We start from the raw sequence: 18,673 nt of genomic DNA, 5'->3' as shown, positions 1-18,673 counted from the left end.
CTAATAAAATTTCGCTCAAAGGACGAGCAAAACACATCAACTAAACTCTCTGTTTAATCACAAATAATCAGACGTATCCATCTCAACCGCTAGCTAATAAGCAATCAGAAAAAATCAGAAATCTGAAACATGCTCAAATTTGAACACAACTGTTTTTATGACATTTATGAAAATTCCTAAAATAAATCGAAAACCGAGACTGCCAATTAAATCCTCTTTTATTAAAATGGATACGAATGAATTATCACTGACATTTGTGTTTAAAAAGAGACTTCAGAACGTTGAAAATTTGCTGAAAACTTTTCATTGAAATTGTTATTTATCCCAGAACGTTCGGCTTATTACAGACAATTTGTATAGCTGCTGTAGATCTTTATTAATTGCGTACTGCACACGCATTTCATATTAATTTGTCAAAGTTACCTTGTCATAAATTATTAATTGAACGTGCTTTGAATATGATGAAAATGGAAATAGAATTTAATCTTTTTTTATCGTAATAGGTTTGAAAGTAGTACTTTTTTTTAATTATTGTATACGTACATATTTTAATAAAAGTGTAATTAGAAGAAAATATGAAATTTCTGTCTGACCTCTGACATTAATACAGCAAATACGTATTTGCTGTTTCAAAAATATAAAAATGCCAACGTCGCCTCGCATTTTCTCTAAAAGTTAGTTGTTATAAATTATTCATGTACTTGAGATTAGAGATATCTAATCATTAATAACTATTTTACATTTTTATCAACCTTACTAAAAAATATAATTCGGTAAAATGCAACGTTGGCATTTCTATAGGACACGAGTGCAATGTTGTACTTACGCGGAAACTAAAACCGTGAGACGAAACAATTTATCAAATAACAGGATTTTCTGTGCCGAAAAATGTAGTGCGATTTAAAAAAGAGTTAAACTTTCTCTCCTACAAATTAACGATTTTTTGTCGAAATATGGATGTATTTATAGAAGTCACGAACACAGTTTTTTTCATAACCTAACTCTTGTTGTGAATTTAATGTTTAAAGATTTAATTCCTGCTTTGTGGACTTCTGAGTTTAAACAAAAACACTTTATAATTCATCACTTAGTGTCTTGTTATCATGCTTTGAATAATTTAGATCGTTGTCAATTTATTTTGTTTGACTACATAAGTAAGTATTAGTTCAACTATTACTTCTGCATTTTTATGTTTTTTTAATTAAATTTTATATTAGATAAATTTTAAATTTTAAAGTTCAATAATAAATTTAAGGCATTTAAAAAAACTCTTTTTTACCAATTACTTAATTGTTAAATTTTTAAACTTTTTACTACTCATATTTACCATTTTTCTTTTTTGTTCTATTGTTTTTTTAAAAGACGCAGTGAGTTTAAAATGATTTGACTCTTTCTAATCCAGGAATTGATAAAAATCGAGTTATCACTGTTAGCTGTTTCAAAAATATAAAAACACCAACGTCGCTTTTTTTCTCAAAATAAACTATTTTAAATTATTCGTGCACTTCAAAAAAATAATAGCTAATGTAATTTATATTTTCAATGAGGGATCTAATTATTAATAACTATTTTACATTTTTATCAGTTATTTAAAAAATCGGTAAAATGCAACGTTGACGTTTTTATAATTTTAAAACAGCCAATAGTTCATTAATTGCTTGAAAAAAAAAAACAGAAATGTGATATTTCTTGATTTTCACCCAGTGTACTGATCACATAATAATAATAATGTATCCACTCTCCCGGCACCTCCACCATTTTTAACACCAAAATCTGCTTTTGCAATATGTTTTCATTAATGTTCACTAATTAATGCTTGCAATTAGGTTGTAAAGGTAAAATGTAAATATTTTATCTTATTAACCTGCTGACCCATATATCCCTTTTTGAATTAACCCTTACTTTTGTATACATTGCATGATAATGTAAACGCAATTTAAAGTAAACATAAACAATGAGAAAGCAACCTGTAGTAAGTGAATCATTCCTAAAATATCTGTACGCACTTAAATTGGATAACTGCCTTAATTAAAACCGAAATTAAAGTGCTACAAAGTTTTCTTTTATTTTTATAAAAGGCTTAAACCATTCCACACCTAACTACAAAATTTGTGGGCGCCCTAACATACAAGTGCAAATCAAAAAGACATGAGAAAGGGCACACAGAATTTGAACAAAAATTAATTTTTTACGGTAGTATGTTTAAAACCAATACAACAAATTATTCATTGGCAAGTCAGCAAAATAGTTTAATAACCAACAACCCTTTATTTCTTTGAAGTCTTTTGACATATATTTTTTATACAGGGTTATTCATATTTGTGCAACAAAAAATGAACCTCAAAAAGGACCTATAAAATGATGCTAATTGAAATTATAAGTCGTGTCCTATCGAAACTGATAAGAATTTTACAGCCCTGGGAAGTAGGGGTATGGAAAGACGTTTTTGCACCATAACTTTGGAATCATTTGACCAAATATTACAAAACTTGGTAGACTTACTAAAGAGAACATGCCTTTTAATCTGGTAATTATGAAAACCGGATACATCTATCTAGTTTCCGGTTGCAGCATTTCCGGGTCACATTTTTTGTGTTTTTCTAATTTTTTGCCCTCTTAACACTACTTTTTTATTGCCTAAATCGATAGAGTAATCAATTGCGAATAAAAAAGGTATAACCTTTTACATCGCTAAAATGCACCATTTAATAGTTATTTTAATTTAAACAGAGGCATGCACTTGACCAAAATCAAAAAAGTATAAATTTTGAGCAGACGATATCCGTAGCAACGAAAGTGCATCTGCACTTAAAGCGCTGTCAAGTCCTGTCAGACACTTGTCAACTTTAACTTTGGACAATTTGGGGCTCCTAATTGAAAATATTTAATAAAAGGGTTTAGTTCAGTCTCTTAATCTAACCTACAAAAAATTTAAACCAGTCTGGTAGCATTTTTCATTGATTAATTCACCGAAAATTCACAAAAAATGTCTTAGTCGGTACCTGATTATTTGTTCTATTCGGTACGTTTATTACACCAAATTCCGAATAAATTTAAATTTAAATTTGAGAACTTTTAAGTTTCGTTACGTTTTATTCGATTTTTGTGTTTTACTTCTAGTGCTGGTTTTTTACGGACAATTTTCTTCAGTTTTTAATTTTGAGTGTGAACGAGTATAAATTTATTTACTGTGATTGTTTTTTGTTATTTAATATACAATGAATTACCAAAATTTAGAATTTCTCTCAATATCCACTTCATTTGTTGAGCAATGTATATATACGTATATATACACTTTGATATTACAAAAATTGGGAATAATGTAATGTGAGATCCGTATACCTTTCGTGGTCATGCAATTGATGATCATTAAAATAAAATATTATTAAAAACATGCTTCACATTTCTTGGGTTATTGATGTTGCAATGGGCACTTTAAAAAACGCGCTTTTTTAAGGTTTAGGACAGTTAGTTAATCACGCATTTAATTGCATATTAAATTAATGACGTTTCCATAAACTGGTTCTAAGAGACGCAATAATATTGAACAACACTTTAATATTTGTGAAAGGATAAAAAGGATAAAATAAGAAGCCAATCAGTTTTAAGCATTTATTCAACCTTGATAAAATTTAAGTAACTTGAACATAATTTTTGTTGGAATAATAACCATTAACATCCAACATATCAAGCAACTGTGTTAAATGTGGCTGGTAGCCACTTTTTGCAACCTTCCGTCCTATCTTAAACAAGTACAAAACAAATTCTTCAAAATTAAGAAAAATGCTCTCCAATTTCGCAAAATTGGGATGAATGTAAGTTCCATTCTCGCATTTCCACGCCCTTGACCTCAAATGATCGTAGAATTTTAAAATGACAACGAATATTTTTTGAATAACTTTCCTCAAAGGCGCCGATTTTTGATTAAGCAGACAGCTGAAACAGAAATCTACAAATCCAACCAAAACAATGGGTTTAAACAACCTACAGGAATAAAATTGTTTTAATGTAGTTGGTGTGAGTCGAATATAAAGTATCCAAATTTGTAACTGTGACCAAATTGCGTTCGAAAACTTCCCAACTCGATTGCAGCACCTCTCCAACCACATAGTTTTGCAATGTTTGGATAAAGTGCAACATGACGTGCCTGCATTGGTGCACTCGCCGATAATGAGGCGACATCATCAAATAAATCTCTTTCTTTCCCGAGACTTTCGCCAAGATCTTCAGTTCCTGTGCAATCGTTATTATTTATCTAACGTGTTTGAGTTTACGAACAAAGTGCGAGAAGACATTTTTCGCACATAAGCGCATTACACGAGTGAGCAACGAACATTATAGTTATTATTATTAGTAACTATAATGTTTTATAAACACAAACTTAAAGTTCGAGGGCTGTCGTTATGCAACGAGCGTATGCGAGTTGCATACCTAGACACCCGAGAACATTAAGCATTTTCGCATAAGTGTTACTAAAAAAAATTTTTTGTTGGAACATTGTAATTTAAAACACCTTGTGCTATGGGAAGCGTGTTTTAAAATAGTGAAAACACGTTGCTATCGGAAAAGTGTTTTAAAATAGTGTGTATAATCCAGGATTCAGGGATTAAAAAAAAGGCTTAAAATGTTACCAACAAAAGAATTATTTATCTTATCTGTGCGTATGTTTACGCTATGGGCTTCAAAGGGTCAACTGTCAATCGAGTTAAAAAAAAATATTTTTACTTTTTCGATATTTTTAACATCCAAAGTGGAAAAATGGTGACTTGTAAATTAGATTTGATTATTATAAACTTAAATTATTTTTACAACGCTCGAAAAAGCCATTGTTTTTTTAATATTTTACGCACAACTGCGAGGAGAAATTTACGTTCGCAGTTAACTGTTGCGTTGGCAAACATTAGCAATTTGCTTACAGCACGACTGGAAGAGGTGTTGCATATGCGAACGCATACAGATTGTTCCTTTTAACAGGAGACAACAAGTAAAAAGTAAGAGTAGAATAGTAAAAAGTAAAATTATTGAAAATGTGGTATCCATAGAGTAATGATGAGATAAAATACTGGCACACCAACTCAGTGGTACGTTGTTGAGAAGCATGTGTAGATTACGGGGAAAATTAAAAAAAAATCCTAAAATCATAATTTAAAGAATCTGTAGCTACAAACTTATTTTGTTAACTATTCAGTTTTTACTATTTTTTAATGTTTTCATGTTTCACACTAAGTAATCGTTCCCTAACAAAACGATGAATGATTAAAAAAACATAAAATTCATCAAAAAAATCACAATTTGTAAATGTGCCAACACAGGGAATTCTTTTTCCTAGGAAACCGTTTCAAAGATAATTTATTTTTATTGTTGATCAAATTCTATTGCGATGACGATTATTAGATAATAGTGCCACATATAATCTATTTAAAATTCATTATTTATCAATAACTGTAATACATCGACTTTTTTTACTATTTTAACCTTTATATGTAAGCAGTTCTCTACCACACACACCTTTGATTTGGTGCTCCGGTTTTTGAGCACCCGTTATTTTGAAGCTCTAATCACAGGGCTGAACTCAAAAATTAGAAAAACTACTATCTTTGTTAATAAAAACATTTTATTCAGACAATTTAGGCTAAAACTCTTTAGAATAATTCATAATGTTATATGTTGAAAAAATCGTCTCAACTTCGCAAATATAAGTTACGTACAAAACTTTGTAACAAAAATAAATAAACTGATTAAAAAAAGTTAAGAATATTAATAAATTTTAAAGTAAATCTGCAGATACAATAAGAATATCATTTGTGTTTTTTTATAAAGCATTTTTTATCATTTAGAGTTGTGTTGGATTATCATCCAGAAAAAAAATATCACCCTTACTTTAGTAAAAAAATGAAACGAGTACCTTCTAATATATCTAATATTTTTTCGATAATTCAGTCAACTGAAGAATTAATTAGAAAAAATAATTTAATTTATTCAGTAATTAAAGTAATTTTTTAATGTGATAATTATTTAATGTTTTATTCTTTTCACATAATATTGAGACAAAAATGAATTAAGTGATACCTGTGGTGATACCAATTTTAATTAAGTCACCAAGTTAATTAAATCTCGAACACAATTTGAAAAATTAAAAAGTGTGGTGTTCAATTCAATTCAAATTTACTAATTAATTGTAATTATTACATATTAAAGAATGTTTCTTCTCTACCATTTATATTTTATTATTTTTACAGGTGAAGAGATGACCTTAAAAAATACCAAAAATACTAAGCTTTCTAGTAAACAACAAATTAAATAATTAAATCAAATCTAAAAAATTACTTAAAAATGTAAGTAAAATATAACGAATTTGGTTCATATGTAGAGAATTAAATTATTTTAATTCGCTATTAAAAATTGAGTTTAGTTAAGGGAATCTGTAACACCTTGTATTTTGCTTTGGAGGAAATCATTTAGAGTATTCCAAAAAAAATAAGATGAAAAAAATTAAGAATTTTAAAAAAGCTACTTTCCCAGAATTTAGTGTCAACTACTGCTTTCAGTTTAATTTCATAAAAATATGATGGTGGAAATGACTAAGCCACTACCATAATAACACATATAAAAGTTAATGCCAAGAGTACGCTAACTGCACCACAATGGACACAAAGAAACTGCACGTCTAATACGTGTTGTTATTTTTTTATTACTGATTCATTACCGTAATTTCTTACTGTTAAAATTGTAAGTGCGTAATAATTAATAGTATATTAAAGAACAAGTTTTATAAGCGTTGATTTGGCGCTAAAACTCTTATAAAACGAGAATTTTATGCTATTTTTTATACTTTGCGCCCCCTGTTTTCGTATTTTAATAAAAAAAAATTGTCATCTAGGGAATTTTCAAAACAAAATATCCCTACATTCACTAAAGTACACTGTACTTTAATCAGTCATAAACGACTCCTACTGATAGACTAAAAATTTGAGTCCAGTGTTGCCAACAGACTTAGTATTTCTGGATCAGTCTGTATAAACGCAAAGTATAAAAAATAAAATAACGTCTATTAAGTATTAGATGGAAAAAGTTATATCAGTTTATATTTAATTTTTTAACCATACCTCAAAAATTATTCGAATTTATTATTATTTATACAAGGTTGGTTAAAATGATTCCCATCTAGGTAACTTTAAAATTGTGAAAAAATTTATGCCACTTTGCTCAATTAAATCCTCTGTCAATAAATGACATATCAGTACTGAAAGTCACAAATTGTCAATTATTTACAAATTAAATATTTTCGTTAAAAAGCATCAAAAATGTTACCCCTGTGCAAGAAAACACATTTATCAAATCGAACTTATTACTTCCGAATTGAAAACTTAATTAATAGAGAATGGTAACATTAGATGTGTGAATGCCTGTCATTAGCTCTGTAATGCAGCATTTCTGATTTTAGATGTATTATTTCTGCAAATAACGAATTAAGTAATAATCATTAATAGTTAAATAATCTGAAACACCCTTCTTAGTCGTGAAGTTAACTAAGTCATAATATCATAAATAGTATTTTAATTAATTACTTTATTCATTTAGAAAAGTTTGATATGTCCTGTCTAGTTCCACCATTATTTCTAATTAAATATTCTAAATTAAGGGTTAATTTTTCGTTTATTTTATTGCTAAGTATTGTAATTAAATTAAATTAATAACACTTAGATAAAAAAATTTCTTTGGTGATTTGTTTCTGAGTTAAAAATTTATGTTTATGTTTCTAAAAGTAAGGATGACTTAAAATCATAGACTATTAGAAAAAAAATTTCATGCATAGATAAGCTTTTTCCAAAAATGTTTCAAAAAGAAATATTTAAAATATTCAAGTAATTGAAATGTAAAATACACTGCAGATAACCGAAGATAAGCGGAAGATGGCTTTTGAATAGCGTGTGGAAAATGCTATTTCACAGACAAGCAATTTGTTTGCAGCACGACGGAAGACAGTGCATAAAATGCAACTGTGGAAAACTGCTTTTCAAATAAGTTAGACACAACATTTTTTGTAACGAATACCAAAAGAATACATAAATCACTTTTAACAATTTACGAGTAGTTTTTTGTCGAAATGGCTACAATAAAAACTACAAAAAAAAATTAAGAAATTCCATGTCAAAAGTATCACTGTTAAATGTACACTTGCGGATTTAGAAGTGATGATTTTGACATAGTCCGTTTTTAGTGTTAAAACTTACCAAAAGAATTTTCTTCAACACCCACGAAATCCGATTAAGTTTAAGCAAAAACTTGAACACTTCATCGTACTTCTCAATCGTGTCCACCGGCAGCAAAATATTCAAAGGCCATTTAACTTTATAAGTCAGCGACAAGCAATCCAAAACATCAGGATCCCCTAAATGAAACCTCTTCGGCAGACTATTGATCTTGAAAGACAAACAAGTTGAATTTTCCTGAAATTTACTTGACATCTGCAACGCTCCCAAAACCAAACTCTGCAACGTTTGACAATTGATCAGTTCGATGGGAAAATGCACATCGTATAACTTCTCGAACAGAGTCTCAGTAATGTTGCGCCCAAACTCGCCATCTTGCAGGAAAAAATAATCGCGAAGACTATTCAAATGCTTCAAGTATTGCAAATCCTCCACAAAGTATTTGAGTAATTCGTTATCGAGTAGTTTTGTCTGCGTTGCTAACGGAATCGAAACACTTTCGTGAAGAAACAGCCTCAGACAATTTGTGCTAAGACCAGACGCTTCCTCGCGTGTTACTCGCTTCGAGAAGACTTTTTTCTGCAACGAATCGTCAAAATTTCGCTTGATTGGGACATAGCTCGATTCTGGGACGCCTTCAAACAGGAAACCTTCGTCAGTGGCTTGAGTTTCAGCAGTTGTGGGAAGACTCTCAAAATCGCCTCGTGACACACTTAGGCCGAATCTGCTCGTTGTCGATTCGCTCATTGGGGTCGTGTCGACACTCATTGGTGAAGGGATATCACATTTGGCAAAATCCAAAGAAAGACTATTCGATTTTTTAATTTTTTTCTCACTTATGTCGCTATTCGTAAAATTCCGATTCAGATAATTAACGTTGTCAAGTTTTACCGGCATAAACACCTCGCTAGTGCCTAGAACATGATTTCGGTTGATTTCCCATTGAGTTAAACTTTTTCTGATCGTCGGTTTCCTCATTTCGATGCCGAATTCGGAGCTCATCACTTTAAGTTTGTTCCTCTGTGCATCGGTTAATTTGTGGTTGTCGCAAATTGTAGTGATTTGTTTTTTTAATGGTGGCATTAAGATTCCCATTTCTTCTGTTAAAACCTTTTCTTTGATTTTTTTTGCTGTCGCAAATGTTTCAAGGGCTGGTTCGCTGTTGGCATTGATTATATCGAGAGATTTTGAAGTGTGAATAGGTTCTTCTGGTTGTGTCTCCGACTCATCGAATTTCTCTTCACTTTCTGTCTCTTTCATTGGTTCATCAACGGAATAGAAAGACTCTTCTGAAGAGTTTGTTTCCAAATTACTTGGCTCTTCCAAACAAGTTTTCAGTTTCTCAATGTGGGTTTCAATTTTTTTTCGCCGAAGGTCCGATATTTCGTACAATTTGTTGTAATAATCGATTAACTCATTACTACAAGCGTGGTAATAATAAACGAAAAGTTGCGTGGTATTAGAACTTACGCTTCTCTCTCGATTAACCTATCGCGAGTATTTTCAATAGATAAGTTAAACTGGATTAGTTTGATCTCGTGTTCTATTTCCGATGCAATTCTTTCTTGTTTTAGCTGAACAGCGGAATCATACTGTTCTTTTAATGCGGTCAGTTCATCGAGCTTTTTCTCCCTTTCTTCTTCTAAGACTTTCTTTCGTTCGACTGAAATTTATCTATCGATAATTTCTAGTACGATTTTTAAAAATAAACACATACAGAAAATAATTTCACACTGACTAATGAAAGTATTAAAAAAGAAAAAATGAAACAGTTTCATTATTACACAAGTCTCGGTTCAACTTTTCGTTTTCTAAAACAATAATGTAATAAGAGCTAATCTTGTGCGCAGTTTAATCAACTTTAACTTCTCTTATAAAATTATAGAACTTAGCAACCTGTTTCCAAATCGCATGAGTGGCATATAAAGTAATTACAATTATTCACCTTTTTTAAATTTTTTAAACATTTCGATCATTTCCGGCCCTTTAGACTATATTGTTTCCCAAAAGAAATGCTTAGTTAATGGAATTTATTGCAGTTAGCCTCAAAATGTTTAAGTCTCGTTGAAGCAACTCTAATCATCTCAAATGATTCACCCTGTACATTTTGGCGAATATTCGTCATTGATTTAATTGTACAATTTCGAAAATGGGTAATGATTTGTATTGTTTTGAAATACCATGCGATTTTCTAAAATTTTGATCTAATTATCCATGAGTTACTTCAGTAGTGAAATGTATTGCATAACTTCAGCATCGCTTTATTTGTCAATATGTCCAAAATGTTCCCCGAAGAACATGTTGGAATCTTATTTCCGTAATGGACATCGGGATAACTAGATCAAAATTTTAGAAATCTGCATGGTACGATTTAACAAAATAACAAGTTTTTTGTTTTTTTTTATTACAATTATATTTATTTTTTATTAGCAGGGAAATACTAAGTAATTTTTGTATGATCTACTTTTACAGAAATATTACAAAGTATGCTAAAATGATTTTCATCTAGTTGCCCGAGACGAGGATAAGTTTAATGCATTTTAGCATCCATTGCTTTAAAAATATATACAGGGTGTATACAAATTTTCATTATGCTATAGCAGACGTTTCAAATAAACTCTAGAAAAATAATGAAAAAATTACCTCACAATTATTTTTATCCACAATCACATTATAATTGGAGTTTTATCCACACTCATAAAGTATACATATAAAGCGACCTATTAATCCACTAGTGACATAGCAACTAGTAATTATGACTCCCAGAGAAAGTCTGCCAAGTTTCATTTTACGAATACGAATATTTTTAATTTAACTTCGATTACTTCCATTTTGTTAATATGGTGATTGTAGATAAAACGTTGTATTGCATTCGTATTTTAGTCGCATTTTATCCACTTAAGAATATTAAACATTCTTGCGTGGAAATTACATTAACTATTATTTTTTTGTGAAGTGCATGAATAATTTATTATTGCTAATTTTGAGAGAAAATGCGACGTTGGTGTTTTTATAGTTTTGAAACATCTAATAGGTAAAAAAAACCAAGCCAAAAACATCCAAAAACCAAGACAACACAAAGTTTTTTTAAAGCAAATGCTTACTTTTGTGTGTGATGTATTAGTTTTTGATTCTATTTCTATTGTATTCTATTTTCATTTTTTTTAATTTGTATGGTTACCAAAGTACGGCATTCTATTGAACAGAGAAGCCGAAAAAAATTACAAGATTATAGTTTGTCGATGTAAAATTTAGATTAACCTTATTTTTGAATGAGAGTATGCTGTTGGTCGACATATTAATGAATGAAATAGTTTTTGTAATGTTTTTAATTGTGAAAGTTCGTCAGTCTTCAACTGTGGAAAAATTTTAACTCCTCGTAGAGAAAGAGTTCAATTTTCTCTACAGTTAAAGCCTGACCAACTTTCTCAATTAAAAATTCTTTAATATGATTAGAAATACTGGTAACTCATGAGAAATATTCATTTCCACTCGGATAAATTAATCCACTCGACTTCGGCTTGTGTAGCAAATTTCATCATCATGAAAATGAGTAACCTTCTTGCGTGTATATTATCTCATATCTCGCATATCATAAAAACTAGTAATCAGATAGAATACAGCATTTGCTATTAAATGCTCTATACTTTTCTCTATGCATGTGAAAATTTTCAGTATTTTTCTGTAATTCCTTATAAGTGAAATTTCGAGGCGATGTTTGCATTCTAGACTGCAAACATGATAAGCTGGTAAAATACATAAAATGAGATTGTCTTAGAAAGAATAGTGGTAGCGAGTAACAAATTCATTGGAAGGAAGGAATTATAAAGATTGCTTCGCATTAAGATTTAACCTTAACATCATTTCCATTACTATGACAGCCGACAAGATTACTTTTGCCGCTTTGCACAAGTCTCCAAACTAGGCCAAGTTGGTGTAATTCCAAATTGAAACAAACTTTTTTCTTAAAAAAAAACTTATACTTACGTTCAAGTCTCGCCAACGTCGCAGCACGTTTCTTGGCGATTAAATTCATAAAGATCGGATCCTGTTCTTTATTCCTCCTAACGATATGTTCCAGGTTAATCCTCGGACCACATTCGGATAAAATTTCAAGGTAATAACTCGTCGCGTTTTGCTCCAACAAGGATAATTGTTCCGAAGTTAAACAACAAGATATAATCAGCGGTTTCTTTCCCATTAGATACGAGCAAAATGTGCTCTGGTAAACAAATCAACAAAAAATAAAACGATTATTTCAGCTCACTGTTAACTAACCGATTGTAAGCATAATTTTAGCAAATTCATGGATTTGCCGCAGTTTAGAATATCCATTCGCAAATCCGCTAGAAAATCTGGAACGATATCTTCACGGATGTTGTAACTCCTGGTCCAGTACGTCCTGCCTCGTGTCGATATGTATTTAAGATTTGGTTTAATGAAAAATTCTTCAAACGGATCGTTAACAGTGCCGTCCAAAAGCCACTGTTGGAGAAACCTGCTGAAATAGACCTGACAGCAAGGGAACAAAACTGCGTACAACACCAATAAAACATTTTTATCAGTGAGACTTAAAGCTGTCTGGTATAGATAATTCAGCAGTAACACTCCATGTGGCATCCTCTCTGACTGTGCAAAAGGTCCCAATTTACAAATCGAAGCTAAAGTAGTTAATTGTTTGCGCAATTGATTAGTGCGTTCGTGCAATTTTAATAAACCAATTGTGTCAGATAGACTCATAATTGTCGTACGATAAATTTCCAAATAACGCTGAATGCTCTGGCATAGCTCCTAGAAGGTCAGTTAACGACACGAAAAATACAAAATTCGATCGACATACAGCGAAAATATAACCGTCCTGTTTGTATTCCCCCGTAAGTGAGCAGGGAGTTGAAATTTCATGTAAAGCTTTGTAACAGTTTCCACAAAAAATAAACTCCTCGCTGTACGATTTTAAAGCTTCTGATGATAGCCCTTTAACTGTTAGGTTTGGAACCAAAAAAAAATCACTTTCGTCGGTATAGCTGAAGAAGTAAGAGGCCATGCCCACTACAAATAAATTCACAAAAGGTCTAGAAAACTATATAAGGTTTCAATTACTTTTAACAAAATTAAAACGGCAACAATGACATCAGAAATTTGATCATGTAATAGAAGACTAAAATAGTATAATCTTTGACTTGATTTATTGGTATGTCCTAGACAAATATAGCAAAAATGAAAATTTTTGTTGATCAAAAACGTACTTTTTTATAAACTGTTAAAATATTTTTTTAATTTTTCTATGAAACAAGTTAAATAAAGTAAAACCAATAAAGGAACATTAATTTGCATGTATGTTATGATTTTTAAACACGTTTTTATAACATGTTGCTAATTAAATGAGCATTTGGTCTGATTCAAAAATAAACTAAATCAAGACAAACAAGCTAAAATAATATCAATTTCTATCTAACCGTATGATTTTTCAAAAATATTTGATTTGTAAAGATAACACCATTTCTGGAATAATTTAACGATTTATTTGAAATCAGGTCGTTCCTGCCACAAAAAAGTAAAAAAATACCAAATTTTCACTTCACAAACTAAATAGAATGAAGTACGCTAAACTTTCTATTCAATTTGACAATTTTCTACTCGGCTTTCATAAAAATTTTCAAAAAAAATACAACCCTAGATTATATAGGTATGTACTAATAATCGCATCAAATTCAGAGTTTGCTACTATAGTATATTAAAAAAGCAATTTAATAAAACCAGTCTTGAAGCACGAATTCAATTTCAAGTAGCGTTAGCCCGAGTTACTTGAAAGAATGAGTGCTTCAAGGTCTTATGAAACGAGTTTTTTTATACTAGTTTTTGTAATCTACCCCCTTTTTGCTGTTTTAAACAAAAATTGTTATTTTAAACGACTTAGAGATTTTTGTGACAATTGGTAATGTCTCAATCAGAAAGTGAAAAATTGATTTAACACTTTTGTTTCATCTAAGTCCTTTAAGAAACTCGAGTGGGGGTGATAATAAAGGTAATCTCGCTAGAACGCCCCTTGAAATTTATGAAATTGGCAAAAATACGGTCGCGAATTTGCTTACTGTCTAATTAATAATTACAAAAAACACTTTATGTTTTTTCTATGTATGAAAATTTGTTCACATTTTTTTAATACATATTTATTAAAGAAAAAATAAGGCATTCTATTTGAAAAAATAAAGAAGAATATAAAAAAAAACTATATTGGAACCATGTTTTCGTAATGGACATCGGGTTAACGTAACTGTCAGGAATAACCAGATCAAAATTTAAAAAATCGCACAGTAATAGTCAACAGAAGGTCATGTCGTTTGAATATTGATGAAACATTTTCATTCTCTATTCAGCATTATGGAAACTTGCTGTTCCTTCTAGTGGAGGTTTTTCTTCTCCAATCTCTTTATAAACTTTCTTTTGTATTTTTAGATAAAACCGAAACTCTTAAAATAAGACTTTTTACTTCAAAGTGATTTAATAAAACTTTTGTAAAAGTATATGTTTACGTAGAATTTAGATACTTACCACACGTTTCTTACGGAGCAAAATAATCACTAAAAAAATTCTATGCCTATTTGTTAATTTAATTTTTGTCACGTGTCGTATTCGCATAATCGTATTTTAGCTGTTTTATTTTAAAAAAAGTCGCACTTCCAATATATTTAAATCAGTTATTATTAACCAGTTTCTAACTCTCAGTAGAAACGATCATTGTTGCATAAAAACATTGTTTCCAAAAACAAAACAATATGTTAAACTCCACAACAAAAATATGAATAAAAATGGAAAAAAATCTTGTTTAAACTCAAAGTATGCAAATAGTAGTTTATTATACATGTAAAGAAATGTAATGGAGTTAATGTTTTTTCCTTGCTATTGCTAGTATTGGGTTAAATTTTTGCATGCATATTTACAATTATGTTATGCATGAATGATGTATTTTTTACGATCTTTGCAGTATGTTGCGTTTGGCACCCAAGTCTCAGATCAGTAGACCATGAAAATGGATTCAATGCTAAATAAAAAATGTGTAGTTTTGTGGGGAATTAATTTCTAATCATTTTGCTTTTTATTTGGTAAACTACTCCGTGGCCTATTTTTTGAGATATGTATAAAAGTATGAACACATCATTTTGACAGTTCTCGGGGCCCCCCTTAATTTTACTGCGTAATAAAACTCATCAAATGCAACAACTTTTCTGTATAACATTTTGCAAAATTCTTGAATATTATTTTCACTGTTTTCCTCCCTTCTTTTGTGCAGACGAGCCGGTCAGTGTGTAATAATTATTTTGTGTTCATAGTAACAGTTTTCATTGTTATTTTAAATAGTTTAAATTATCCGTTTCTATCTCAACTTTTATTGAAAAATTACATACTGAAAAAATATTTTATTTGTTGAACTCTGTTACCTGTTAAAATTAATACACGTATTTAAAAATCCATTTTATTTTATAAATAATAATTGATAGTAATAAATCATTCTGAATTAGAGTAAGCCTTGAAAGTGAAGTGTAACTTTAGCCACATCTGTAAGGCCAGCAACCAGAATTTTATTAATTTACTTTGTATTTATGTTAATTTTTTTCGAAATTTAAAAAGACCAATAAAGAATTTATATTCTCACCTGAGGATGACCAGTTTGTGGTTGAAACGCGTTGTGTTTCAAATAAAGGTTTGGTGTGTCGGGTTTTAAACTTTGTTTTATTTACCAATAAAAAAATATCTCAGTTTTCTCTTTCAAATGCCTAAGTACAATTAAAAATATGTAAAAATAAGAGCGTTATAAACCAAGAATAAAAAGTGCGAAACAAAAAAATTTAAAAATGTAAATACTATTATCTATACAAAACGACTAAACTAGGTATTGTGTAAGCTGTTAAAAGCTTTAAGAATAATCTGAGTAAGCTAAAAATGTGGTAAAAACATAAAATTACAAAAACGACTTAAAAAATGTCAATGTTTCAACTTTTTTAAATTTTTAAATAAAGTGAAGAGGGAGAATTCCTGTGTTTCAAATAGTAACTGTCTACAAGTCATTTTCCATTACATATTTTATGTACAGTAGCGTGATTTGAAAATATCATGCCAATAAACCCTGGTTTGGGATCGGTAGGTACTCGAACCGCAAACATCTGTGGCAATAAACTAAACTTGGGTACAGGAAATAATTTTGCTTTTCAATTTGAATCCAACTGCTTAAAATAAGATTTAATTTTATGATGTTCTCAGTAATTTTAAAAATCACTATGTTAATAAACCCGTTAATCCACTAATTCTATTCCCTTTTCCGATTCTAATGAAGGTGTCGTTTAATTCTCAATGTGAAATAAAATTGATTTCAAATTAAAAAAAATTAATTAATGAATTAACAAAAATTTGATTGCCTCTAAAGGCCTATTTGTGAATTGTGCGTTTTAAGAATTCTACCTATTTTGATACTTGTTCAATGATTATTATTATTTCTTCAACAAGAAATAGAATATATTAAAAGAAATGATGGCTCCAGTTAAAAACAAAACTATGTTTTTTTATTTGCAAATCTTTATCACAAATTTGTTCACAGTTTGTCACTTTGGCAATCGTGTTTGGATTTTTGTTACAAAAAGGGATGCAATTAGTTTTCGCCGAATATCATAGGGAGAACAAATTTATTTAGCAACGCGAATTAAACAACATCTTTATTGAAATTGGTTTCATCGGTCAAGGGTTTCGACGGTTAAATTTACTAGAAACATCAGATCTTTTAAGCAACTGTGTTCGAGTCACCTGTTGAAATCAATAAATATTAAAATTTTCATTTTTGATTAATTTTATTCTCAATACGAATTAAATGGCAATTGTAATTGGAATCAGCTTTATTATTAGTTGCATTGATTACGGATTTCGTCAACATAATGACTTTGAAATTTACTAAAAACATCAAATGAAGACTTATTTTAAGTAATTGTATTCAAGTTGAAAACTAAAATTATTTCGTGTCCTCAAGTTTACGACTAAATATAGTTTATTGCCACCGATGGTTGCGGTTAGAGTACCTACCGATGCCAAGTGCTGGGGTTTATTGGCATGACATTTTCAAATCACCCGGCCGTACTCTACGTCAACTGGCTAGGAGAGGAGAATGTACAAATAAAAAATAATTAAAATAGTAAATATTTTGAATACGGCTTAACTTCGGTATAGAGAAAGCTTATGGAAACTACAATAAAATAAGAAATTGACTTATTAATTTCAATTATTAAAAAAAACAATAAACGACCAACAAAAAATAATTCAATACTAAATATGTCTCAATTATTCTGTGCAATATTAAATATGAATTTTATATCCAAATACGGCTAAACTTCGGTATAGAAAAAGCTAATGGAAACTACGATAAAATAAGAAATTGACTTATTGATTTAATGTTAAAAAAAACTGTAAACGGCCAACAAACAATAATTGAATGTTAAATAGGCCTAATTATTCTATGCAATATTAAATATTAATTTTATCCAAAAATTGCTGTTTCGTGTGTGGTGAACAAAAAAATACACTTACCTAGCAAATACTTGACATCTTTCACAAATTCACTCACTGTTTTAACAACTGGTTCAACAGTACTCTCATCTTGCAAGAAGCAAGAAAAATAACCAGAAGGTAAATTCTCAACCCATAAATGAGACAATTCCCCTAATTCACACAAAAACGGTTTTTCCTTATCAGGCTCAGGATGCCCAAAATCTTCCCAGTTTTTTCGGTTGCTAAATGTTAATTTGGACGCCTCAGTCCACACGTCTGTTGATGAGCAGTTTTTAGCAATGTCTACAATCAAAGCTGAGCATTCGCTTTCAGGTGTCGAGGGTATTTTGTATAAACTTTTAACATCAAAAGGTAGCTCAAAATCCTTTAATACGAACACAGTTAAACAAAGAAATAAATAAATTTCAACGTGACTCACCACAGAATCGTCTTTTTCAACCGGAACATTTCGCAAACATAACAAAAACTCAATAATATTTTCTTCGTAATGCCTTTGAATATATTCTCCACATTCCTTCAATTTTAAACCATGATCCACTAAATTGTACTTTGTCGCAAGTTCAAATTGCCAAGCTAACAAACTACAATGAGGATCAGGACCTTTCAAATGTCTCTGACCTGAAAAACTGTAAAAACAAGCCCCATTAGCTAATTTTCTTACTTGTTTGATTGTGGCTTCTCTTTTTCAACAGAATTTCATAGGCCGTTGATCGAAGTTTCTTAACGACCGTCTGGTCATAAGAAAATGTTTCACACAAGTTGGTGATTAGATTATACACACTATTTTCACAATTTTCATCCATCGTTTTTAAATTTAACCAAATTTGACTTAACCCAAATGACAACTGTCAACAAACTAAATGCGCCACCAATGCCACAACAATAAAGTCCCTAGCACCAACTTTAAT

At 30.2% G+C, this 18,673-nt stretch overlaps 1 protein-coding gene across 1 annotated transcript; it reads right to left on the bottom strand.

Annotated features, from left to right (window-relative positions):
• Positions 1–3,598: 3,598 nt before the first annotated feature.
• On the bottom strand, positions 3,599–18,631 carry Grip163. The gene is made up of 10 exons (XM_008200987.3): positions 18,427–18,631; positions 18,184–18,383; positions 17,784–18,129; positions 13,054–13,262; positions 12,492–13,004; positions 12,201–12,435; positions 9,684–9,876; positions 8,235–9,633; positions 3,989–4,233; positions 3,599–3,936 (listed from the first exon to the last, which is right to left on the bottom strand). Exons 1-10 carry the CDS (start codon positions 18,566–18,568, stop codon positions 3,633–3,635), a joined length of 3,786 nt encoding a protein of 1,261 aa, XP_008199209.1. The 5' UTR covers positions 18,569–18,631; the 3' UTR covers positions 3,599–3,632.
• Positions 18,632–18,673: the final 42 nt, after the last annotated feature.

The sequence above is a fragment of the Tribolium castaneum genome, chromosome 6, assembly GCF_031307605.1.
Source record: "Tribolium castaneum strain GA2 chromosome 6, icTriCast1.1, whole genome shotgun sequence".
Lineage (NCBI taxonomy): Eukaryota > Metazoa > Arthropoda > Insecta > Coleoptera > Tenebrionidae > Tribolium > Tribolium castaneum.
This window is presented reverse-complemented; position numbering and strand designations above follow the sequence as displayed.

Coding starts and splice junctions, on each gene's coding strand:
- Grip163 (XM_008200987.3), bottom strand. CDS start 18,568: ATGGATGAAAATTGTGAAAATAGTGTGTATAATCTAATCACCAACTTG. Junction 13,263..17,783: donor AGATGTCAAGTATTTGCTAG/GTAAGTGTATTT, acceptor ATTTATTTGTAG/TGGGCATGGCCTCTTACTTC. Junction 13,005..13,053: donor AGGACGGTTATATTTTCGCT/GTATGTCGATCG, acceptor CTGACCTTCTAG/GAGCTATGCCAGAGCATTCA.